At 61.6% G+C, this 24,386-nt stretch overlaps 1 protein-coding gene across 1 annotated transcript in view; it reads right to left on the bottom strand.

Moving 5' to 3' along the window:
- Positions 1–24,386, bottom strand: part of IGSF21 (immunoglobin superfamily member 21) — a 231,141-nt gene that overhangs the window by 7,801 nt on the left and 198,954 nt on the right. The window contains exons 5-6 of the mRNA XM_062193120.1: positions 8,809–8,924; positions 4,772–5,246 (exon numbers count right to left, since the gene is read on the bottom strand). Coding sequence (XP_062049104.1) covers positions 4,772–5,246; positions 8,809–8,924 — 591 coding nt within the window. The remainder of the gene's footprint in view (positions 1–4,771; positions 5,247–8,808; positions 8,925–24,386) is intronic.

Here is a 24,386-nt window from a genome sequence, read left to right as displayed (position 1 = left end):
TCCCACTCTCCGCAGGTGAATATGTTTGCGACTTCCACCAACGGGGATCTGTGTCCTTGTCCAGGAGCTCAGGTAAACGGGGCCCCCCTGGCATGGACTCTGCTGTGTGGCTTCTGAGCCCCGTCGGGGCTGATGCTCGAGTCCCAAGTTCTCTCATTCGCGTCCACCAAAAGGATTTCTTCTTTAAGATGTATTTCCCTGAGAGGCAGAGTTACAGACAGGGAGGGAGAAACAGAGAGAGAGGTCGTCCATCCGCTGGTTCGCTCCCAGGAGCCGATCCGAAGCCAAGAGCCAGGAGCTTCTTCCAGATGGGTGCAGGGCCCAAGCACTTGGGTCATTTTCCATTGCTTTCCCAGGCCATTAGCAGGGAACTGGATCGGAAGTGGAGCAGCAGAGACTCGAACTGGTGCCCATATGGGATGCCGGCACCGTAGGAGGAGGCTTAGTCTACTGTGCCAGTCCCGAAAAGTATTTGGTCGCACCTCAACTTTGTCCATCTGCTTCCCTAAGTGTGGACACGGGGGTTCTTCAGTGTTTGCTCTCACGGGCGTGGCTCAGGGACAAGGCTGCTGCGTGTGTTCCCCGGCGAGTGTAGACATCTGTTCTCATTCTCTCGGGCTCCGGGAGGCATCGAGGAGGGGTGTGTTCCTTTGTAGGGAACCGCCAATCTTCCACAGGAAGGAGACCCTGGTGCGGGAGGCGCCGACCGTCCTGCCTCCTTGTCAACATTCGGCAGTGTCGGTTCTTCCAATTGTGGCTGGTCTCGTGGCTGTGCACGGGCAGCTCCCTGCGGTTGGCATCTCCCTTTCCCCACGACGGATCACGTCGCACACGGGGTCAGACGTTTCTTGGCCATTTGTGCGTCTTCTTTTGTTAACCTGCGCGTTGTCTTTCGCTGTGAATTTTCACCAGCCTTTCTGGAAACAGACGCTGTCGGACACGTGGGCTGAGACCTTGTAGTCTGTGTTCCCATTTTCTCAGAATCGTCTTTGTATAACAGATTTGAATTTTGATGATGTCCAATTACCAATTTTCATTTAGTGTTTTTTTGTGAGTGCATGAAAGATCCTAGCCATCCCGGTGTCGCGAGGATGTTTTTCTATATATTGGTCCGGAAGCTTAATATGATGCTGGCTTTTAAGTCTGATTCATTTCAAATTAACTTCTGTGTGCGCGCGAGGCAGGGGTGCAGGTTCCATTTCTCTTTATGCGAGCTCGGTTGTTCCGGGTCCATTTGTTACACGGGATAGCCTGGGGGTCTTTGTCAGAAATCAATTGGCCGTGCAGATGAGGGTCTATTTCTGGCTGTCATCTGTTCCGCCGTCCCCTCGTCCACCAGTGGAGGGGTGGGGGCGGGTGTGCGTGTGAGCCGCAATCGCGATCTGATTTATATGCTAAGTAGATCAGTGGGGCAGGGGCTGGGGAGACCAGAACGGGCCAACGTGGCCGTGGACAGAGCAGGCTGAAGGCATGGAATGTCACAGGCAGGCGACGTGGGTGGTTGCCGGGGCGCCCGTGAGAAGGCAGATCCGGCGCAGAGTGGGAGGCTGGGCTGCCAGGGCTTGAGGAGGGTGTGGGTGTGGGGGATGGGAAAAGAGTGGGAAGTGGGGGCTCCGGTGTCCGCTCAATCAACAGAAGGATGCAGTTGGCATCTCCCGAGACGGGTTCCAGGACCACCGGGCACCTGGGGTTCGCAGCACAAGAAAGGTGCAAACACTGCAAGATGCGGGGAGGGGTTAGGAGAGGCATGTTTATTTGGGAGGGTCGGGAAGGGTCCAGGAAGGCTTCCTGGAGGGGGTGGCATTTGAGCTGGGGAGTGCCTCCCCGGCGAGCGGGAGCAGAGGTTTGTCACAGAGCGACATATCTCAACGCTTGTGGCTTTGATCTTCCAAGTCCTCAGGTGCTTGGATTCTGCGCCCTAGGACATCTCCTTCACTCCAATTCCAGCGTGAACCCAAAGTGCAGGAACCCACGGCCCCTGCAGCTCCCAGCTCGCTGCACGGGTCACGCACACTGGCTCCGTGATGCCCTGGCAGGCTGCGGGGTGTGGTGGTTAACAGCGAGGGCTCTGGGCTCAGGCGGCCCCTGCTGGTGGACCTGGGGGCGGTCACTCCCCTGGCTCCCACGTCTCCGTTGGCGACACTGACAGCACCTCTCAGCGGCCTCAGGGAGACGAGGTGGGGATGCATCTTGTACGGAGCCTGGCACTGTGCATGTGCGGAAAACATGTCTGTGGTTCCTCCTGTTCTCCCCATTCAAGAGGTTGGAAAACTGAGGCTCTGAGACACAAGAGATCTCACGATCCACAAAGTGGGGGCTGGACGGGAAGCCCGCCCCAGGGTCCCTTCAAGGGCTCACCTCAGGCCCTTTCACCTGGTGACTGTGCTGGGTCCCGCCCATCGCTGCCACTCCCCAGGCGCGCGTGGACCCCTCAGTGTGGGTGCACTGCCCGTGAGCGGGCCTGTTTGCCCTTCGCTTTGACAATGGAGGGGATGCCCACAGAGGGAGCTCTAGTATGGGGCCAAGGAGCCCCTGGGATCAGGCTCAGTGAGGCTGGGGTCCGGCAGGGGTGGGAGGAAGGCCCACAGTCCGCACGCCTCGACTTGGAAGGCCAGTGGCTCTGAGGTCCTGGTCTGGCCTTTTGCCTTCTCATTCTTCTGGGGTGGAGCAGGGACGAGGAGGGACATGGGGAAGAATGGGGGCTCCAGGGGGCTGGCTGGTGATGCGGGAGGGCTGAGGGAGGGCCCAGCCCCCCGGCTCAGGGCCCGGCCTCTGGAGCCACTCCTGGGGACTCTGTGGAAGAAGATGCCCATGTGGCCGGGGTGGGGGTGGGGCATGAGGATGCCAGTGAGAGGCGCAGTGCAGGCCCGGCGCTGTGCTGCCTGCCTTCGCATCCTCACCCACTTACCTGGGACAACGGACTTAGCATCCCTGGGCCTCAGCTCCCCCATCTATGATATGGGATCATAATCGTGCCTGCCCTGTTGGGGCAACGCGAGCCCCAGTGCGCTTATCAGGCAGCAGCAGTTGAGGTGCGTAGCAGGTGCTCGGGGAGTGCGAGCCCTCCCTGCCACTCCCGGTGTGGGCAGCTGGGCTGCAGGAAGACAGAGGTGTGCGGGAAGCAGCCCGGGCCTGGGGAGCTCAGAGGCTGGCTTTGGGGGGGATGAGGACACGGTGTGGACAGGCCTGGCCTGGCATTCCTGCTCTGCTGTGGACACGCTGCGGTGCTACCTGCGACAGGGGACCACACTGTGCACGCCCACCAGCGGGGACCAAGCGAGGCAGTCCACGCTAAGGCTCCTGGCACGCAGTAGGTACACACAGACCTCCCCTGGGTGTGTGGTGCGGAGGGTGCTGGGGCATCTGTGAGCCGGCTGAAAGCAGGGGAGCCCTGTGGTCCCACCCCTGCCGGGCCTGGGTGAGAGGCTGTGCCTGGCTCCACGTGGCCCCCGGCTGCCGCTGCAGGGGCCCTGAATCAGCTTGGGTGTGGGTGTCTTGGGCTCCAGGAGGAGCGGCTAGGTGCAGAGGGAGGGGGGCAGGAAGGAGCAGCCGGGTCATTGTGTCCATGCCCCTGCCCCTACCCACCCAGGCGAGAGATTCCAGGTCTCTCTTCCTTCACCAGCTCCACTGGAAGAAGAAGGAAGCATGGAGGGAGGGGAGCTGATCCCAGGCTGCGCTTTGGCTTTGGGGGGGTGTGACGAGCTGGGATCCGTCCACAGGGACAGGCTCCGAAGGCTGGGCGGCCCCTCCCACGGGGCTGGAGAGGACAGGACTTGGCTGTGTTTAAAAGTACAAGCAGGGCATGTGCATTTGGTGTGGGGGTTTAGTCGCTGCTTGGGACACCGAATCCTGAAGCTGAGCGCCCGAGGTCCAGTCCCAGCGCCCTCTTCATTCTAATGGGCATCTCGGGCGGCAGCGGGTGATGGCCCAACAGCGTGGGTCCCGGCCACCCTGCGGGAGACCTGGGCTGAGGTCCTGGCTCCCGGCTTCAGCCTGGCCCAGCCCTGGCTGTCGCAGCCATTCGGGGGGTGAACCAGCAGACGGAAGATACGGAAGATTCTCTCTCTCTCTCTCTCTGCCCACCCCTTCCAAACAGCATGGCAGCAAGCAGATGGCTTTTTCTGCAGCGAGAGCCGAGGTGATGTCCTCCCCGGCCGGTGTGTTTCTGACCCCACGCAGGCAGCACTTCCTGGAACCCTCACCGATCGAGGGAGCCTGCACCCTCCCGGGCTCGCCACCCTGACCCGCACCTTACCCGCACACCGCCTGGAACCCCAGCCCCGAGCTCCTGCCTGAGGTCCAGAGAACCTTCCCTGACCTTGCTGCCCGCCCCCCACCCCCGCCGTGTTCCTCGTCTCGCCCGGACCCCTCGTGTCCCTGCCCCTGAAGACCCCCTCGGCCTGTCACGGGCCTCCGAGGTTCCTGGCTGGATGTGGCCACCCCGCCCCCCCGCCCCGAGAAACTGCCCGTGCTGTCCAGGTCTCATTTCCCACCCTTCCCTGTCCCTAAGGCTGACGCACCAACCCTCCCCCAGCCCCCGACTTTCTAGATCCTTCGATGGGACAGAACCGGCTCCTTCCTCCTGGCCTCGGCCTCCTGACACCTCCCATACTCCTCCGTCCGACCAGCGAGCCCCCTTCAGCACCCCGCGCTGGGCTCTGGCTGAGCCGGCCTCCAGTCTGCTACGTCCCTTCCCAAGGCCCTGGGGCCCGGTCCAGGGCTGCCTGACTCCCCGCCCTGCAGGTGGCGCCCACCTGCGCCCAAGCCTTACCCAGCGTGACCTCCGCCTGCATGGGCATCGACAGCGCCGGGTGCTTGACCTCGCAGCTGAAGAGGGCCTCGTTGTCGATCTGCGGGTTGAGGGTCCAGGTGAGCAGGGCGCGCACCTCCACGGTGCCGTCACTGCCTGGCGTGCGGCTGTGGCGCAGGAAGTAGACGGGCTCGGCGCTGTGGACCCAGCGGGGGAACTCGCGGCTCACGACCGTCTCCGGGATGTTCTCTGGGGTCGGCTGGAGGAAGGCGCTGGGATCCGGCGTCAGGACGCGCGAGGGGCGCTCCGTGGAGGGCCGCCCGCCCCGGCTCTCGGTGTCCAGGAGCGACAGCGACTTCTGCATCTTGGTGTCGTCCAAGTCCCGGTGCAGGAGGCTTCGGAAGGGCCTGCTGTCCTGGGCGGGGCCCGAGCTCGCAGCCGGCGGCTCCGAGACGGGCACGGCGTCGATGGGTTCCCCGTCTCGTTTGAAATACACCTGGGGTTACCAGGAGGGTGTGAGAAAGGATGGCGGCCAATGACCTTGACCTCCCAATGGGCTCTGAGCTGGTCACGGGAGGCCAGTTCTCCGGGAGCCGTCTCCTCCTGGGACTATTCCAGATGGGTGCCCGGCCCCATTCCTTCCCTGTAGCACCCCGGCACGAGGAGTCGGGTGGTACAGCGGGCCCCGCTGGGGAGGCCCTTTGGGACGCAGTTTCTCTACTTGTAAAGGTGACGACGTCCAGTGCTGGGGGCTGTGCAGAGCTAAAGTGAAGCCACGTGGGGACCAGGGATCTCAGACGCAGCCTTGGGGGCCGCCCTCGCTCCAAGGGGCGTGACGTGGGCCCACCCGGGGAAGCCGTGGGCTGCAGGAGGAAGTGGGAAGAGGGAACAGGGCGGGAGGGGCCGCGCCTGCACTTGTGCGCCTGCGCATCCTGGAGCTGGTAGGCAGGAGACAGGTGCGGCGGGGGAGGGGGGCTGGGTGCGGGCCAGGCGAACGCGCCCGTCTCCTCGCTTCCTTGCTAACGCAGAATTCGAGTTTTGAGAGGCGGCATTTAATTTAATTTGCTGTCTTTTTATTTTGGTACATGCGCCCAGAGGCCTGTGGGGATTGGGTGTATTTTTTAATAAATCAGATAAATAAATCGATAGGAGACAAGGAGAGAGGAGCGCAGGCAGCGGCCCTGGGGAATGCCGGTGTGTGTGGGGGGCGGGAGCTGCGGGGGCGGGAGGCGGGGAGGGGAGGAGGATAATTGAAATGTGGGAGCTGAGAATCTGTCAGAGTTTATAACTCAGCAAAGAGTCTCTTATGCACATAATAGCCTACGTTGGGGATTTTTCCCCCTCTGTCTTCGCTCTCTCTTTTTGAAAAGTGCTTCAAAAGCAGGTTTGTAATTTCTATCAAAGAATTTCAAGTTCTGACGTCTCAGGCAGGTGTAAGGTGCCGCGAACGCGGGCAGACGGGGGTCTTCTCTATCAGAGGGGTTGACGGCCACGTCCTAAGTGAGAGCCCAGGCCAGGCGAGGCCGGTGGGGAGGATGGTGTCTTCCCACAGCCCCAGGCCTTGGAGAAGCCGCTCTGTGCCCCACAGCGTGAGAGACCAGCTTCCCGGGTTTTAGGGCGATTAGACCTCCCGGTGGGCTCCAAGGAGGAACATTTGGAGCCAGGTCCTGGCTTTCAAAAACTGGTGACTTTGAAGCCACCTTTAAAATCTGTTTCCTTGGGACTACAGCTTACCTCTGTGCACCTGCTCAATGCCCCACCTGCACCTCTGCGTCCCTGCTCAGTGTACCCCCACACCTCTGTGCACCTGCTCACTGCCCCACCTGCATCTCTGCATCCCTGCTCAGTGTACCCCCGCGCATCTCCCTGCCTGCTCACTGCCCATCTGAGCCTCTGTGCACCTGCTCAGTGTACCCCCACACCTCTGTGCACCTGCTCAGTGCACCCCCACACCTCTCCTACCTGTTCAACTGCCCCACCTGCACCTCTGTGCACCTGCTCAGTGTACCCCCACAGCTCTCCCTGCCTGCTCACTGCCCCACCCACACCTCTGTGCACCTGCTCAGTGTACCCCCACACCTCTGTGCACCTGCTCACTGCCCCACCCACACCTCTGTGCACCTGCTCAGTGTACCTCCACACCTCTCCCTGCCTGCTCACTGCCCCACCCGCACCTCTGTGCACCTGCTCAGTGTACCCCCGCGCCTCTGTGCACCTGCTCAGTGTACCCCCACACCTCTCCCTGCCTGCTCACTGCCCCACCCGCACCTCTGTGCACTTGCTCAGTGTACCCCCGTGCCTCTGTGCACCTGCTCAGTGTACCCCCACACTCTCTGCCTGCTCACTGCCCCACCCGCACCTCTGTGTACCTGCTCAGTGTACCCCCACGCCTCTCCCTACCTGTTCACTGCCCCACCCGCACCTCTGTGCACCTGCTCAGTGTACCCCCCACACTCTCTGCCTGCTCACTGCCCCACCCGCACCTCTGTGTACCTGCTCAGTGTACCCCCACGCCTCTCCCTACCTGCTCACTGCCCCACCCGCACCTCTGTGTACCTGCTCAGTGTACCCCCACGCCTCTCCCTACCTGTTCACTGCCCCAACCCCGCACCTCTGTGCACCTGCTCAGTGTACCCCCGCACCTCTGTGCACCTGCTCAGTGTACCCTCGCGCCTCTGTGCACCTGCTCAGTGTACCCTGCACCTCCCCCTACTTGCTCACTGCCCCACCCGCACCTCTGTGCACCTGCTCAGTGTACCCCTGCGCCTCTGTGCACCTGCTCAGTGTACCCCGCGCCTCCCCCTACTTGCTCGCTGCCCCACCCGCACCTCTGTGCACCTGCTCAGTGCACCCCCGCGCCTCTCCCTACCTGCTCACTGCCCCACCCGCGCCTCTGCACCTCTGCTCACCACCCCACCATGCCTCTGTGCACCTGTTCAGTGCACCCCCATGCCTCTGCACTCCAGCTAGGTGGCCCACCACGCCGCTACACACCTGCTCACCACCCTACAGTTTCTCTGCACACCTGCCTGCTGCCCTGTCGTGGGCCCCTGACTGGGGGGCTGGTCTACCTAGCCCAGGTCCCAGGGCCGCAGCAGTAGACCACACCTGTGAGGCAGTCGGGCCTCCCTGTCCCTGCTGTCACCTGTGTCCCCACCGCCCGATAAAGCCTGGTATACAGGAAACACACAAGGTCAAGTACAGGGAAGTGTCATGGCTGGGTCGGTCCTCACAGGTGCTCTGGGGGACAGGGAGGGCCACTGGGCCCCACTTCATTTCGAATGTCCCAGACTTGGGGCTTGCGTGGGTATCAGTGGCCCGGAAGGGTCCCACCGCTTCTAGGGATGCCAGAAAGTGCTCCCGTTCCCGTTTCCCGGCCTCTAGGCAAAGACCGGGAACCTGACAGCTGGTTCTTGCTGCTCTGGGTTGTTCAGCGGGTGGGGCGGTGCGCGACCAGAACCAGCTCTCTGGACACTCGGGGCTTGGTCCAGCCCCTTCCGGCACCCGTGAAGACCACTTGTGAGCCAGGCCCCCAAGGCCTCACAGACACCTGCTGGGTCTGACAGCTTGGAGTTGGCCCCAAAGGAATTCCCTCCCCTTCCCTCCCTCAGGTGCTTCTCTCTCCCCACCCTCTCTCACCTCTCCCTCCCTCCCCTCCCTGCGTGTCGCCTCCCCTCCTCCTCCGGTGGCTTCCTGCACACCATGGGGGTCCTGGGAAGAGCGCTGGACCTGGAGCTCCAGGGTGTGGACCTGAGTCCCAGCTCCGTGGAGACCACCGCGGTGACCCTGGACGAGTCCCTTCCCCTCGGGCGCCCTCCTCTGGCTCCATGCTGCTCAGCAGCTGGGCTGTGCTCCCCCGGGGGCCCCGCCCACTGCCAAGTTCCAGAATCCAGGGCCCAGGATAAGGAAGGGAGAGCTCTCAGCAGTGGAGCTGAGGGGGTGGCAGAGGAGTCCCATCCATGGAGGGGTGGGAGTCCGCGTCTTCCCTGGGCCAAGCCCGAGAGCAGGGTGCAGTGGCAGCTGGGGAGGGGGCTGGGCGCAACCCCAGGGGCACTCACCGTGGGCGCTGGCTTCCCTCCAGACACGATGCAAACCAGAGTGAAGTTCTGGGCTTGGTAGCGGCTGAAGGGAGCGGGTGTGTCGGCGGCCACCACTTCGATGGAGGTGGGAGGAGCTGCCCCAAGGGAAGCAGAGGAGGACAGAAGCTTAACAGGAGGTGCAGAGAGAGAGAGGGAGAGAGAGAGGAGAGATCCCAGACTCTCCGATCCGAGGAAACTTTGGCAGGCAGAAGCAACAGCAGGTGCAGAGGCCTGGGGCAGGCTGACCTGCACGGGGCGGCGGGCGGCGGGGGGGGGGGGGGGGGCAGCGCGCTGCCCCAGGGCTGGGTGGGTGGGCCGGCCCGGAGCGTGCGAGCTGCACACTCTGACTCCCGTCGGCGGTGGCCGCGTGCTGCAGCTGGCTCCAACCAGAGGAGGCCCTGGTGACATTTTCAGGAATTTGGAGAAGCAGCTGTTAAATTGTTGCCAGCTCGAAACAGGTCACAGTGGGTGTCTTTGCACCGCGAAAACCGGCAGCTGCTCAGATCAGGGGCTTCTGATGTTTCCTTCCTCGGCCCGGGCGCCCAGCGAGCTGGCTGACCAACACACGTTCCTTATCCTGAGAGCAATGGGGAGCCACCGAAGGTTTCAAGCAAAGCGCAGCGACACGGTCTGACTTGTATTTTGAAAAGACTGAAAGCAGAGTGTGAATTTGAGCTGACTTGTATTTTGAAAAGACTGAAAGCAGAGTGTGAATTTGAGCTGGGGTGATTGGCAGCTTAGTCTCTGGTGGGGGGCTGAGGGTGGTGTGGGCATGAGGGGGGCGGCCTTGAGAGCCACTAAGAGCCAGGAAGCCCCTCCCTCCCTTTCCTTGCTGAAGTTGGCCCCTTTTGGCCTCACCCCCTTCTCTTTGCACCTGCAGAGGCCAGAGCTCCCGGGCAAGGACACACACGGAGCCGCCAGGCACGCTTGGGCCCAAAGCCAGCTGGGTCACTACCCCCCCCGTTGTGGCCGGGCAAACTGTGAGCGCCTCAGTTCTCAGAGGAGGTAGGCGGCTCTGCATGGTGACCAAGGTCACGGCTACAACAGGGCTTGGCGCACCGTAAGGATTTGGTGTCATCACGATTGCTGCTACGATCTCCCCAGCCTCCTCGGGACCAGCGGGACACAAGCCAGACTCGGAGCCCTTCCCCGGCCAGGCTGTCAGCGGCGGCTTCCTTGGCCAAGGGCGTCGGGCTGGGGGACAGCATTGTGCAGGAGGCGGGGCAGGCCTTGCCTTCCTGCAGGGGCCTTCCACTCCAGCAAAGCTTAAGTCAAATCTACAAATGTCTCCTGACACCCACTAGGTGCGGGCCAGATGCCAGGTGCTCACGGTGGGGAGCCGAGTGGTGAACCCAGAGAGACCTGTGTTACTAAGAAGCTCACAGCCCCCTGGGGGGGGGGGGCAGGGGCAGACGCGTGGGCGGCTCTGTTGGAAGGCGATGACATGGATCCAGGTAGGCGACATCACTCATCCGTGTGGCCGCCCCACGCTGTCGGGGAGAGAGGCGCAGAAGCAGCCGGAACAATAGAGAATTGTGATTAAGCGTGAGATTGCACGGAACAGATGGTAAGTGGGGTAGGCAATCCGAGACGCGAGAAATAGACCCGAACACTTGCATTCCCCAGAACTGCAGATTCTGCGAACTTCGCCGGAACTCCGCGGAACACCCCCCCCCCCCCCCCCCCCCCGGCAAGCACTGACAAGGACTCACAGGACCAGGAACTGCTCTCAGCTCCGAACCCGCGGCCACACTTTTCGTCTGCACCCTTGGTCTACGAGATGGGGTTACTTGGGCCCATTTTACAGATGGGAAGTGTAGGCGATGAAGCAGCTCGCCCAGGTTCAGGCCGTCAGTTTGAGGGGAAGCCAGGATTTGAATCCAGGCCATTTGGCTCCAGAACCCAGGCTCTGACCCGAAGCTGAGCCAGCTCTGCCTTTGGAAGCCACGGGAAGCTGGTGTCTCTTGGTAGCGTGGAGCTGTGTACACGTCCCAGCCACTGCGACACCCACTTGCCCCGCACATCGCAACTCCCACGGATGCCTTGCAGCCCAGTTCCCGAGCGGAGCCAGCTGCCCCTGTGGGTGGCTGTCGTGGGCCCGGTCGCCCCCAGGATCGGGACCGGGCAGTCAGCGGTCAGCACGGACTCCGGCACAGCTGTGGCTGGATCGTGTCGGGGTGCCAGTGCGCCTTCCACGAATCCTAGAGTGAGGCGGTCAGTGCCCTTGGCATCACGCTCTCTCCCAGTGCAGGGACCAGGCGCCTAGCACCTTCCTTGGGGGCCGGGTTCGAGACTCGCTGAGAGGATGCCCCCAAGGGGCTGCCCTTGAAGGAGAAGCGTTTGTCCTGACGGGAGCTGGTCGTGTGGGGCAGTGGTCGGCAGCATGGGCGCCAGCTCAGACCTTGGGAAGTTCAGAGGTCGCTGCTCCGCTTGCCTGCTGTGTGACTGTGGGGGGCTTACTTAGCCTCTCTGGGCTTCCACGTCCTCACCTGTAACATGGGGTGACTGGGGAACCCAGGAGGATCCAGTGAAGCAGGACCTGCACAGTGCTCCCCAGGGAGCCCGACCCCGCTCATTCGCCGGGCTATTCACCGGTGGTCTTTAGGCGCCTGGGTAGGGGCTGGGGGCAGAAGGCATGGCCTCTGCTTGGGGCTGGAGCCCAGGGGACGCCCTGGACATGCCCCATCTGGCACAGGAGCCGCTCACCGCACGCAGCTCAGGGGCACCAGCAACACGGCTGGGTCATGTTTACACGCTCTTGGTGTGAAACACCCACCAGACGTTGAAGATTTTTTAAAATGTTTTAAAAAGGCCGTCAACCGTGCCATGGATATTTTTATGTTGATTACAGGTTGCCATGGTACTCTGCGTATATTAGGTATAATAACTGTTATTAAAAATTAGGTTTGGGGCTGGCGCTGTGGTGCAGTAGGTTAATCCTCCACCTGCAGTGCCGGCATCCCTTATGGGCACCGGTTCTAGTCCCAGCTGCTCCTCTTCTGATCCAGCTCTCTGCTATGGCCTGGAAAAGCAGTGGAAGATGGCCCGAGTCCTTGGGCCCCTGCACCCACGTGGGAGACCCGGAAGAAGCTCCCGGCTCCTGGCTCCGACCGTTGAGGCCATTTGGGGAGTGAACCAGCAGATGGAAGACCTCTCTCTCTCTCTCTGTAACTCTATCTATTAAATAAATAAATAAAATCTTTTAAAAATTAGCTTTATCTTTTTTTTCTCTTCTTTAAAAACTGTTCTTAATGTGGCTCCTAGGAAGCTTACAGTTGCCTATGTGGTTGCCTTCTATTTCTATTGGAAAGCTCTAGCCTCGTGTTTCCATTTTACAGGTAAGTAAACTGAGGCCAGAGGGAGGCCCAGGCCTATTCAGGGTCATGCCAGCAGCCAACAGCCGGGCCTGGGCTGGCTCCCGGCCTTCCAAACCCCCACCAGGGCAGCCACCAGCCAGGCCTGGGCTGGCTCCTGGCCTTCCAAACCCCCGCCAGGGTTCTTGGCACGTCCTGGTGCCACCTTCCCCTGCCCTGAACACACACGTACCACTCATGCACACCCAGGGACACACACCCACGGACACACACGGGTGTACACACACATGCACACACATGGGCACAAACACACGGTGCACACACATATACGCACACACACACGCACACATACACAGGTGCACAGACACGCATGGCACACACCCCCCACACCCACGGACACACACACATACATGCACACACGTGGGCACACACGGTGCACATCCACACATGCACACACATGCATGTGCACCCACACATGCACGGTGCACACCCACCCACACACACGTTTGCGCTTGTCCCCATTCTGCAGATCTGCACCCGAGTCACACACACACACACATGCACACCCACACACTCACACATGTGCACACCCACACACTCACACACATGCACGGCGCACACTCACACACATGCACACACAACACACATGTGCACACACATGCACACACATGGCACACACTCACACATACGCGCATGCTCACGCTCATCCCCGTTCCGCAGATCTGCACCCGAGTCACGCACACATACACACACACGGCGCACACTCACACCCGCGCACACCCACACACTCACACACGTGCACACGTATGGTGCACACTCACACACGCACACACGCTCGCGCTCGTCCCCGTTCTGCAGATCTGCACCCGAGTTACGCACACATACGCACACACGGCGCACACTCACACCCGCGCACACCCACACACTCACACACGTGCACACGTATGGTGCACACTCACACACGCACACACGCTCGCGCTCATCCCCGTTCCGCAGATCTGCACCCGAGTCACGCCCGCCGCCCACGCGCCCTGATCAGGAGCCGCGTCCTGTCCCTTGCTCCGTCTTGGAGCAGGTGTTAGCAGTGCGTACAGCTAATCAGGCTCCTAAGACAATAACGATCTGATATTGGCACGGACAGCCCGGGCTCCCCGCACGGTCCCCGTCAGCGTGGTCCCCAGCCGGTCACTCTGCATCCCGCGGACGGACGCCCCCCCGCCCCCGGCCCCTGCGGCCGCCTCCCCCTTCCTCTCCTCTTCCCTGCCCTTTGGCTAAGCGCAGTGCCCTCGTCCCCACCACGCCCAGCTTCCCGGGTGTGGTGCCATCTGGGTATTTATACCATCCGTGGGCCACGCACAATTATCCGCTTAGAAATGAACTTGCTGTAGACACAGCCAATTTCCAGTCCCACCGGCGGTTGCCTGGGCAGAGCCAGACCTGGTGGTCTCATGGAGCCGCTGGGACCCCAGGGCAACACTGCCTACCCCGGCCGGCAGCCTCCCTTCACTCCTGATGTTCTGCACCTGAGCCCCCTCTTCCCAAGCTTCGTCCCCTCCCATACCCCCACTCTCGTCCCCTACCGCGTCCTTACGTCTGTTTCCGTCGCACCCCCACGCTCATCCCTTTAAAATGCCCAACCCCAGCTCAAGCAGCAAGCTGCCTGGATGGCCGAAGCCTCGGACAGATCCCGCGGTCCAGGAACAATGTCCAGTCCCACACAGGTGGGCACCCGTGGACTTGAAATCCGTGTCACCTCCCCCAGTGCCACACCGCACTCCAGAGGGCGCAGGGCAAAGGGAGGCCACCTGGCTGGGCCCAGCCGCCTCCCGCGGAGGCCCAGGTGGCATGCAGTGGCCAAGGACATCAGTGAAGCCCCCTGGTGCGCCCCTCTCCCCCTCCCCCGCTAAGCTCCGCCCAACAGGGCCCCATTCCTGCAGGCCTTGGAGAGGGTGTGGTCAGAGACAGCTGAGCTGGTGCAGGCTCCCGGGGCTGCGGTGGGGGAGAGGGGGCCCCATCCATCGGAACCCACCGTCCTGGGGTGCAGAGACGCTGGGCGGCGTGTTCTGCACGGGGAAGGGAGGGAAGCATTGTCACTGAGTAGGGAGCTGGACACGGGCACAGCTTCCGAACGCACAGCCCGCTCTGCGCAGTGCACCTGCACCCCATGTAGTGCTGGCTCCGGGTGGGGGAAGCGCCACCGCCATGCCACACCCAAGTCCCCCGGAACGGTCAACCACGAGCCAGCACCACAGCCCCCGCCGTGTCCCCGGCCCCAAGCCAGCGGTCTGTCCGGGTTGCCTAAGTGGAGAGAATTATTGCCAGAAGCTTCTTTGAGCCCCGTTGTGTGGCATCGGGCAGGTCACAGTGGCCGTGGCTGACCTCTGGCTGCCAGGGAGGCGGGCACACAGGTGATTTCGGACTCGGCAGTCAAGGTGGACATCGTGGGGCAGTGCCGGGGGATGGGTTTCACCAAGTCGACTCTGAAATATCGCCGGTCGGTCTCAGAACAGCAGGGCTCACTTTGTAGGCACCTGGCTGCTCTCCTCGGCTCCGTAACTCACCTGTGGCCTTTGCAGGCGGGAGTGCAGGCCTGACCAGGTAGAAACCCCAGAATCCCAGGAGAGGGGCCCCGCCCATGGGACGAGGGTGACAGAGGTGACGACGGTGCCTGTCTCTCGGGTGGGGCTGCTGTGGGGAACCAAGTGCAGGTGGTGCCCGGCTCAAGGCTCCATTTGTGACTTTTCTACAAGGGTGCATTGCTGCTGGGCGTTCCATATAAACTGCACTGAATTTTGATCCCTTGCGGGGCTAGCGATGTGTGGTGCACGAATCCCCGCTTTGGGAGTTGGGCAATGTGGTGAGCGCAGCTCCCAGGCAGCCCCGTGGTTGCCATGAGGCGCCACTGACACCGCTATGGGGCCCTGGGCTTTGGCCAGAGTGTGCACACGACACCTTCCGGGTCCCATGGGTTTAGTTCTCTCTGTGGCTAGAAGGAAGGCATAGGCCGGGGGGTGGGGACTGAAGTTTCCTTGGAGGCTTTGCCACTGACCTGCGTACTTGGGCAGCACCCTCCGGTCCCTGGGCCTCAGTTTCCCCACTTGAAGTCAGGAGCTCAGGCAGACGGCGTCTCAGGGGCCACTCGTTCTCCAGCTTCCCACAACGGTAAGGAGCTCAGACCCCCAACATGCACCACGGCTGCGTGGCCACCCCTGCTGGCCCCTGAGGACCCCCGCCATCCCCAGCTCAGCGGGCGGCTCCCCAGGGCCAGCACTGTAGGAGCCACGGCCTGAGTCGCAGGGAAGGTAAAAGCCATTCTTGCCGTTCACTGCCCAAAAAGCAGTTCCCAGGTGGGAGGGGCGTTTTGGGGGAGGGGGATCGGGCACTTGGTCTCGGCAGCCAGGCCACGTGGACAGTGGGCAGAGAGGGCCCACCGCAGCGCTCCCCAGAGGCGCTTCCCCAGCATCCCCTGCTCCTGCGGCGCCGGACAGCACTGGGTGGGGAACAGCCACCTGCGTGTGCGTCCTGCCGGCTGTGTGACCTTCACGAGTCACTTTTCTTGCTGTGCCTCAGTTGCCTCATCTGTAGAATGGGACCGTCCTGTTCTGGACTTGGTAGGGTTCTTGCGAGTGCTGTGTAACATGGTACACCCCTGCCTGGCACCTTCCTGCTTCCCCCTTCCCCTTCCCTGCCTGGGGCTCCCGACAGCAGGTGCTCCGCACTGGCCCTGCTTTCCCCCCATCTGCAGAGCCTCCTGGCCCAGCTCCATCCCACCTCCTCCAGGACGTCTACACCACCTCCTCCAGGGCGTCTACACCACCTCCTCCAGGACGTCTACACCACCTCCTCCATCCAGGACGTCTACACCACCTCCTCCAGGGCGTCTACACCACCTCCTCCAGGACGTCTACACCACCTCCTCCAGGACGTCTACACCACCTCCTCCAGGGCGTCTACACCACCTCCTCCAGGACGTCTACACCACCTCCTCCATCCAGGACGTCTACACCACCTCCTCCATCCAGGACGTCTACACCACCTCCTCCAGGGCGTCTACACCACCTCCTCCAGGACGTCTACACCACCTCCTCCAGGACGTCTTCCCGATGCCTCCCTGGAAAGGCGATCTCCCGGGAACGCCCACTTCCCTCTGCGGGCGTCTAGTCCTCCCCAAGCTTCCATTTTTCTGGAAACCCGTGCCCTTCTCCATCTCACCAATCATTCAGGATTCTGGGGGAGGGGGGTTGTACGCTGAGCCTGAGGCTCCCATGTCATCCCCGGAGCCCACAGGTCAGCTGCGTCCCTTGGGGCCTCGGTTTGCTCTTCTGTAAAATGGGAATAACACTAGCAATGTTCTCACTAACTGTTGTGTGAATTCACCGAGTGGGCGCTCACGAAACGCGGCCCATACGCCTGGTGTAACGCATACTCCAGCCGTGCGAGCTTCCACGGCCGGGGTCACTGTGACGCTGCTTTGGGGAGCGAGTGGAAGTCGCTGCCTCCTCCCGCAGCCGGGGAACCGAGGCCGGGCAGCCAGGAGGGTTGGCGGCAGAGTCGGGACTGCTGAGCCGGGCCGGGCCACTTGCAGCGGGACCCTGGTCTCCGGGGATTGCCGCTCTCTGCCCGGGAGCGTCTCTGGGTGGTGTCCTTCCAGGGCCAGGAGCCACGGCCGCTGCTCCTGTTAACAGCTCTGTTAGCACCTGGGACTCAGCCGCTGTGGCTCCTTGAATCACCGGCGAGGCCACAGCTCCCGCAGCCACACATCGCCCGCAACGAAGGGGCCTGCCCGCCGAGGGGAAGTTTGCTGCTGCCGGAGCCACTGAATCCAACTCCCGTGGGGGCGGCAGGGTACGGCGGACATGGCGCTGCCCCAGCGTTATCGGGGACGAGTAAGGCACCCACATGGGGCCCGGGCCCCTGTGACTCGGAACAAGAAGGGAGCCCTGGTCAGCGAGATGTGGAGGGTCCCAGGGAGTGGTGGGAGGTCTGGGGAGCTGCAGTACCTGCCTGCATAACTCAGGGGAGTGATGAGACCCTCGGGCCTGGCTCGGGACCCGGTGGGACATTCTGTGAGAGGCCCTGGAGCCGGGCATCTGGGTGTAAAATCAAACTCTGCCAGTGTCCCGCTGTGTGGCTTTGGGCAAGTTGCCTGCCCTATCTGGGCCTCAGGTTCCTTGTTAATTAAAAAAGGAGTAGAGTCAGTGCTGTGGCATAGGGAGTAAAGCTGCCACCTGCAGTGCTGGCATCCCACGTGGGTGCCGGTTTGAGTCCCGGCAGCTCCACTTCTGATCCAGCTCTCTGCTGTGGCCTGGGAAAGCAGTGGAAGATGGCTCAAGTGCTTGGGCCCCTGCACCCACGTGGGAGACCTGGAAGAAGCTCCTGGCTCCTGGCTTCGGATCAGCGCAGCTCTGGCCATTGTGGCCAACTGGGGAGTGAACCAGCGGATGGAAGACCTTTCTCTCTGTCTCTACCTCTCCTTCTCTCTCTCTGTAACTCCGACTTTCAAATAAATAAATAAATCTTAAAAAAAAAAAAAAAACAAACAAGAGACAGAAGCGCCTACCTCCCGGGGGTTGTGAAGATTCACTGAATTAACATATTTAGCATTTGGAGCAATGCCTGGTCACACCCCATCACTGCAAAGTTCACCGCGGTTATACGAGGGGTTTCCAGAAAGTTCATGGGGAAATTGTGTACCATGAAAAAACTCTGCATGGTTTCAAAAAAATTTTGCACCAAAATGAAGCCATTTTTTTACTTCCTCTTTCCCACACGCTTCCTGGAATGCGCTCGTGGCACGTCCTGGCTGGCCTGTGTTCCAAGGAGTCTCTGACGCACGAGGCCGTCCCCGGGACTCGGTCCTGTGCCCGCCTGCAGCAGGTGCATAGGAGGGCTTGAAAGTGTGCAAGGTGAGTGAGCAGATGCCCTGGCTCTCCCCCTGCTCGCCCAGAGAAGGGCGGGCCCGGACCCGCTCTGTAGCCCGGGGACAAGATCTCGGGGAAGTGTGAGCTCGGCCCAGCTGCCAGCTGCTTGCAGCCACGATCCTGCGTCACCCCGTGTGGCCTTCGAAGCCCTGGTCTCCTCCAGCTCCGAGGTGGGTCCCTGTGCAGGGATGGGGGAGGCCAGAGAACATCCAAGGCCAAACCCCAGGCTTCCTTCTGCCAGCAGACTCGGTTTTCTCCTCTGTGGAATGGGCATGCTGCTCCCCGCCCTGCTGCCTGCCCGACTGCTGGGAGGACCAGCGGACGGTGGGGCCCAGGGTCCAGGGCCCAGGGGCAGGTATTTTGTGCTGTCCTTGGTGGGAAGGCCTGGGGGCTGGTGAGGCCCCGGGTCCGAGGCCCCTGTGGCTGCCCTCGGGCTCCACATTCAGGGGGATATCCCTCTGTCCTCCTGGAACGGGAAAGCTGGGGGTGGGGCTGTGGCTCCCAGTGGAACTGAGCTCAAAATCTCAGCCCTGCTCACTGCTGTGGGATGGAGGGAGGGAGGGTGAGAGGGGAGCCAGAGGAACCGGCCAGGCCTGCAGGGGCAGCTTCAGGGTCGGCTGCCGTCCAGGGCACGCCCTCCTCTGCAGGGCCCTGTTCAGACAGGGAGGGAGGGAAGGTTCTAGAAGCCCATCCAGGAGGCCATCAGCAGCCTGGACCTTTGAGACTGAAGCTAGGAAGTGACCGTCCTTGCCAGTCGACCCTGCTAGCTCCCACAGGCTCCTCTGAGCCCCAAACCCATCTGTCCGGCCCCTCTTGGATCTGGCCCTCAGCCGGTGACCTCAGCTACATGGGTGGCCCCTGTGCAGACATCCAGGCAGTGTGAGCGTCCTTTCTACAGCCCCTGGCCAGCCCCAGGCGCTCAAGAAGACAGAGTGCGGTCCCTGAGCAGGCTCCCGTCCAGCTTGGAGGAGCCTGACCACTACTGCTTTGGTCCCCTGGGCTGCAGCCCCAGCTCCGGCTGGCTTGGCACAGCCTGGCCCAGCCTGCTGTCCCGGGAGCCACCGCCACTGCCCCTCTCCTAAGCTGCGGCTGGCAGACAGGGGCTGCGGGGGTCCTCAGGCTCAGCCTTGGCCTCTCCACCACAGCCGAGCGAGGCCGTGTGGCTACACTCGCACCTTCTCTGCGGCCACTTCATCCCATGCGCCAGGTCCTGCCACACCTCCCGCACTGCTCCTGTCTTTTCCATTACGGCCTTTTCTGTCCAGCCCCCGTGCTCACAACCGGGCCCGGGGCTGGCTCCTGCCTCTCTGGCCCTGTGCCTGCCTACCTGGCTGGCAAGTGGGCTGAGCACTTTCTTGATGCTGCAATGGGCTGTGTTACTCCATACAATGGCTCCACTTGCTAGATGAGAAAACTGAGGCTGGGGGGGGGGGGGCGGCGCGGAATCACAGGCCAGCTGGAGCTGCTGGCTCTACACTCTCCTGGCCTCCTCTGCTAGACCCAGGGTGGGGCTGGGGCTGTCTCTGGCTGGCACTCTGGTCCCTCCCCCAGCCCACCGAGCTCCACCGGTGAAGGCTGGGGCTCATAAGAGTGGGAGGTGGCAGGCATGGTGGGGAGGCCTGGGGAAACAGGCCTCTACAGACTGTCACAGATCTGCCCCAACCGAGGAGGGGCTACGTCCTGTGACCCCCATTTAGCAGACAGGGAGACTGGGGGGGATGCCACGACCTACCAAAAGGCCAGGATGCAGTCGGAGGCGGTGGGGTGGTGGGGCCGTGTAGCTGGGCCCGTGGGCTCTGGAGCCGCTGCCTGGGCTTCAGTGTCAGTTCTGCCCTTGCGAGATCCGAGGCCCTGGGCAAACTGTTTTCAATGTCTCTGTGTTCTCACTCGCAGAGCGGGGCAGGTGCTCAGCGCCTGCCATGGAGGGCTGTTCACCAGGGCCGAGCAGATGCTCCCAGAGCAGAGCCTGGGCTACAGAGAACGTCCAAAAGGCACTCGCTGCCTCCATCACTCTCGGTTGCGGAATCGGGGACAGAATTCCTGTCCGACTGCCGGTCTATCCCCTAAGCCATGCCCCAGCTGTCTGGGGAGCAACACGTTCACGGTCAGCCCAGTTTCACAGCGGCTGGCCCTTCCCCTGGGGGTTACCCGTCCTCCTCTCTTCCGGTCTGGAGGACCCAGGCTGACCACAGGGACGTCTCTCAAGCTGAGGAGTGGGAGGGGGCCAGAGAGGGGAGCGGCCCAGGCCTGGGCCTCAGACCCTGCAGGCTTCTGGGGTGGGAGGTGGGGGCTCCGGGCCACACACTTCCCCCTCCATGCCCCAGAGTTTCTGCAGCTCTGGCCTGAACCCCCACCCACCCACGCTGCCTCCTCCCTCTCCTCCTCCTCCTCTGCAGAGCAGCCCACCAGGCTCCCTGGAGCCCGTGACCACCATCATTGCCTGGGGCCGGGTAATGTAATTAGCCCAAGCCCAGCAGGTAGCGCAGCCATCCAGGCTCCGGCCCAGGGGAAGGGAGCTGCTCATTTTCTGCCCAGCAGGTGTCCCGGGGTAGCAGGGGATTGCAGCTCTGCCTGGGGGCTCTCGGCCACCAGGGCACCAGACCAGGCCATCAGCGCCTCTGTGCACTGACCACACCTCCCCCTGGACCGCCACTGACCCCAGCTGTGCGCTGCCTCTGTCCGCAGATGCTCCCCGCCCCCAGGCACAGTCAGGCTTCTGGAAAGGGGATCGTGCAAACAACTCCGCTCGGCACTGGCGGGCTTCCCGGCTGTGGCGGCACAGCTGCCGTTCTGCTTGGGTGCTTCCTGGGGACAGGCAGGTTCTTCTGTCAGCCCTCAGGTGGCCCCGTCCAGCCTGGAGGTCCAGGCCTTGCTCCGTCTCCAGAGAGGTCCTGGACCCCCAGTGATGGATCCTGGGATCCTGTTCTCTAGAGGGGAGCATGGGGCTGGGATTCCAGGGGATCAGGTTCAAGACTTGGTCTTAGAGAGCAGAGACCCAGCTCCCAAGAAGTCCTGGGCTCTTCCTGGCCTCATGGAAGGAGGCTCAGCCCCCACCCTCCTCTGAGATCTCCCCCTCCCCCTTTTCCTCTGGGAGCCCTCGCCAGCCCAGGTGAGGAGGAGAGGCCAGAAACCAATACTTGCACATAGAGCCCATGGGCTGTGCACCAGGATGCCATGCCAACTCGCTGGGGACAGGAGAGCCACGGGCAATCCACGTGCAGATGGTGCAGTCAGACCCCTCCGTCTGCCATGGAGAACAATGAACTCGAAACGCAACACCCACTGACAGGGGAGAGCTAAAACGCCGAGAACTCTTAGAAGAAAAACACAGGAGTGAATTGTGGCCTCGGGCGAGGCAAAGCCTCCTTTAAGGCGACACTACAAGCACCGGTAGCCAAAGAAGGAATAAGTGGACTTCATGGAGATGGACACCTTTTGTCCTTCGAAAGCCGCCATCAGGAAAGTGGGAGGAAAACCTGCCTAGGGGAGGAGACTGCACGAGCTCTATCAAGGCACGTGCACCTAGATCAGACAAGGGCCTCTTTGGTTTTTTTATTTTTAAAGATTTATTTATTTATTTGAGAGGCAGAGTTACAGACAGAGAGAGGGAGAGGTCTTCCATCTATTCACTCCCCAGATGGTCACAATGGCTGGAGCTGGGCTGATCTGAAGCCAGGAGTCAGGAGCTTCCTCCAGGTCCCTCATGAGGGTGCAGTGGGCCCAAGGACTTGGGCCATCTTCCACTGCTTTCCCAGGCCATAGCAGAGAGCTGGATTGGAAGAGGAGCAGCCAGGACTTGAACCAGCGCCCATATGGGATGCTGGTGCCTCAGGTGGAGGATTAACCTACTGCGCCACAGCGCCACCCCAGACAAGGGCCTCTTACAACTCAGTGATGCAGAGACAAATCACAGGACAGAACATGAGTGCAGGATGTGAAGAGCCATTTCTCCAAACGGCCCATAAGCACCTGAAAAGATGCTGAACCTCGCTGGCCCGGATGGAGTGCAGCCCAAAACCGCAAGGAGAGAACGCGCCACACCCACCAGGTAGCCAATTAAGAAAGATGGGCCAGCGCCGCGGCTCACTAGGCTAATCCTCCGCCTGCGGTGCCGGCACACCGGATTCTAGTCCCGGTCGGGGCGCCGGATTCTGTCCTGGTTGCCCCTCTTCCAGGCCAGCTCTCTGCTGTGGCCCGGGAGTGCAGTGGAGGATGGCCCAAGTGCTTGGGCCCTGCACCCCATGGGAGACCAGGAGAAGCACCTGGTTCCTGGCTTCAGATCAGCACAGTGCACTGGCCGTGGCGGCCATTGGAGGGTGAACCAACGGCAAAGGAAGACCTTTCTCTCTGTCTGTCTCTCTCACTGTCCACTCTGCCTGTCAAAAAAAAAAAAAAAGAAAGAAAGAAAGAAAGATGGATAATAGCAAGTGTTGGTGAGGATGGAGAGAAATCGGAGCCGCCTGTGCAGTGGTGGGAATGTCAGGTGCAAAGCGGAGTCCCTGTTAGAGCCAGCAAGGCCACTCCCCGGCATCCGATCAAGAGAACGGACACTGCGCAGCAGCACCAAAGAGTCTGTGTGAGCGCTAAAGTGGCCTAACCAGGACAGGTGGAAAGTGGACACGCGGATGAGTGCAGGGCCACGTGGCCTGCCCATGTGACGGACTGCCATTCAGCCTTAAAGAGACTAAGCCACCGATACACGCTACAACACGCGTGGACCATGAGAATATCACGCTAAGGGAAGCGAAGGGAGCCGGTTGTGGAAGGCCATACACTGTCACGCGAGCTGACACGCGTGGAGCATCCACAGCTGGGGAAGCCACTGATGCAGACAGCAGTCTCGGGGGTGCCTAGGGCTGAGGGAGGTGATGTCCCCGCACCGAGTAACCACGGAGGGGCCTGGGCTTCTTTGGGCTGCGGGTGAGAAAATGCTTTGAAATGGACAGGCATGTGTCGCACAGCTCTGTGAGCCCACAAAACCCACAAGTCGGCCAGCTTTGAAGTGAATTCCAGCTCTGTAAAGCCACCTTGGGGTGGGCGTGGTGGCGCCGTGGGTTAAGCGGCCGCTTGGGACACCTGCATCCAGTGCCCAGGACTCGGCCCTGCCTCTGCTTCCCAGCCAGCTTCCCATGCGCGAGCACCCCGGGGGGCAGCAGTACCTGGGCTCCTGCCACCCACACAGGAGACCCGGATGGAGGTCTGGGCTCCCCCCTGCAGCCTGGCCCTGCTCCAGCTGTTGTGGGCATTTGAGGAGTGAACCAGTGGATGAAAGACCTCTCTCTGTCTCTCTCTGGCACTCTGCCTTTCAACTAAATAAATAAACTTTTAAAAACCATTTAAAAACAAAAGCCAAGGGAGAAAAGCACCAGATGTACTTAATAAAAAATTGGGTAGAACATCCTGAAAGAAGGAAGGCTGCGCCACGCAAAGTTCATTAACAACTGTTCTTGGGGCGGAAGCCGGGTCTCTGGGGCCCGCATTTGGAAAGCCCGTGCTGTGGCCTGGCTCCGAATTCGACTTCATGTGCCAGCCGCACTTGGAAGCCGGCAGAAGAGAGAGCGCGGTTCCAGGATAGCACATTTCACGGATGGCCATCGCCGGTCTGTTCATGGCGCCTCTCTCCCCAGCAGCCAACTTGAAGAGCAAAGTGGCTCCTGGCAGGGGGCTCCCTGGCCCTGCTCGGCCACAAACTAGCCGGCTGGGCGGCCCCGGGGAGGTGACGCCACCTCTTGGTTTCTTCCCCTGTCACTGGGTCACACCCACCTCCGGGAGCTTCTGTGAGTGCGCAAGGAATTCGCACCCAAGGGCCCCAGCACAGAGCTAATCCTGCGGGAAGCTCCGCCCCTGCGGCGTGGGTGGAGCCCCCAGCGCTCAGCCTGGTCTGCTGCTCCTGGCTCAGTCACGGGGGGGGGGGGGGGGGGCAGATTTGTGTCCCCAGAAAACTACGTGGAGACCCTCACGGGCCCTGTGCTGGGGAGCGCAGCCTCGTCTGGAAACGGCGTCTTTGTAGATGGAATGAAATTAGGGTGAGGCCACACGGAATTCAGCGGGGCCCCAATCCAGTGACCGGCGTCCTAGGTGCATCTGGGAAGGCAATGGAGGCTGGTCCAGCTGCTTGGGCCTCCGCACCCCTGTGGGAGACCTGGGTGGAGTTCCAGGTTCCTGGCTTTGGCCTGCTCCAGCCCCAGCCTCTGTGGCCATCTGGGGAGTGAACCAGCGGATGTAGGATCTCTCTCTCTCTTTCTCTCTCTCTGTCTCTCTCTAACTCTGCCTTTCAAATAAATAAATAAATCTTAAAAAAGAACACCATGGATGCGGCATC

This window comes from Lepus europaeus, chromosome 5, assembly GCF_033115175.1.
Source record: "Lepus europaeus isolate LE1 chromosome 5, mLepTim1.pri, whole genome shotgun sequence".
Classification (NCBI taxonomy): domain Eukaryota; kingdom Metazoa; phylum Chordata; class Mammalia; order Lagomorpha; family Leporidae; genus Lepus; species Lepus europaeus.
This window is presented reverse-complemented; position numbering and strand designations above follow the sequence as displayed.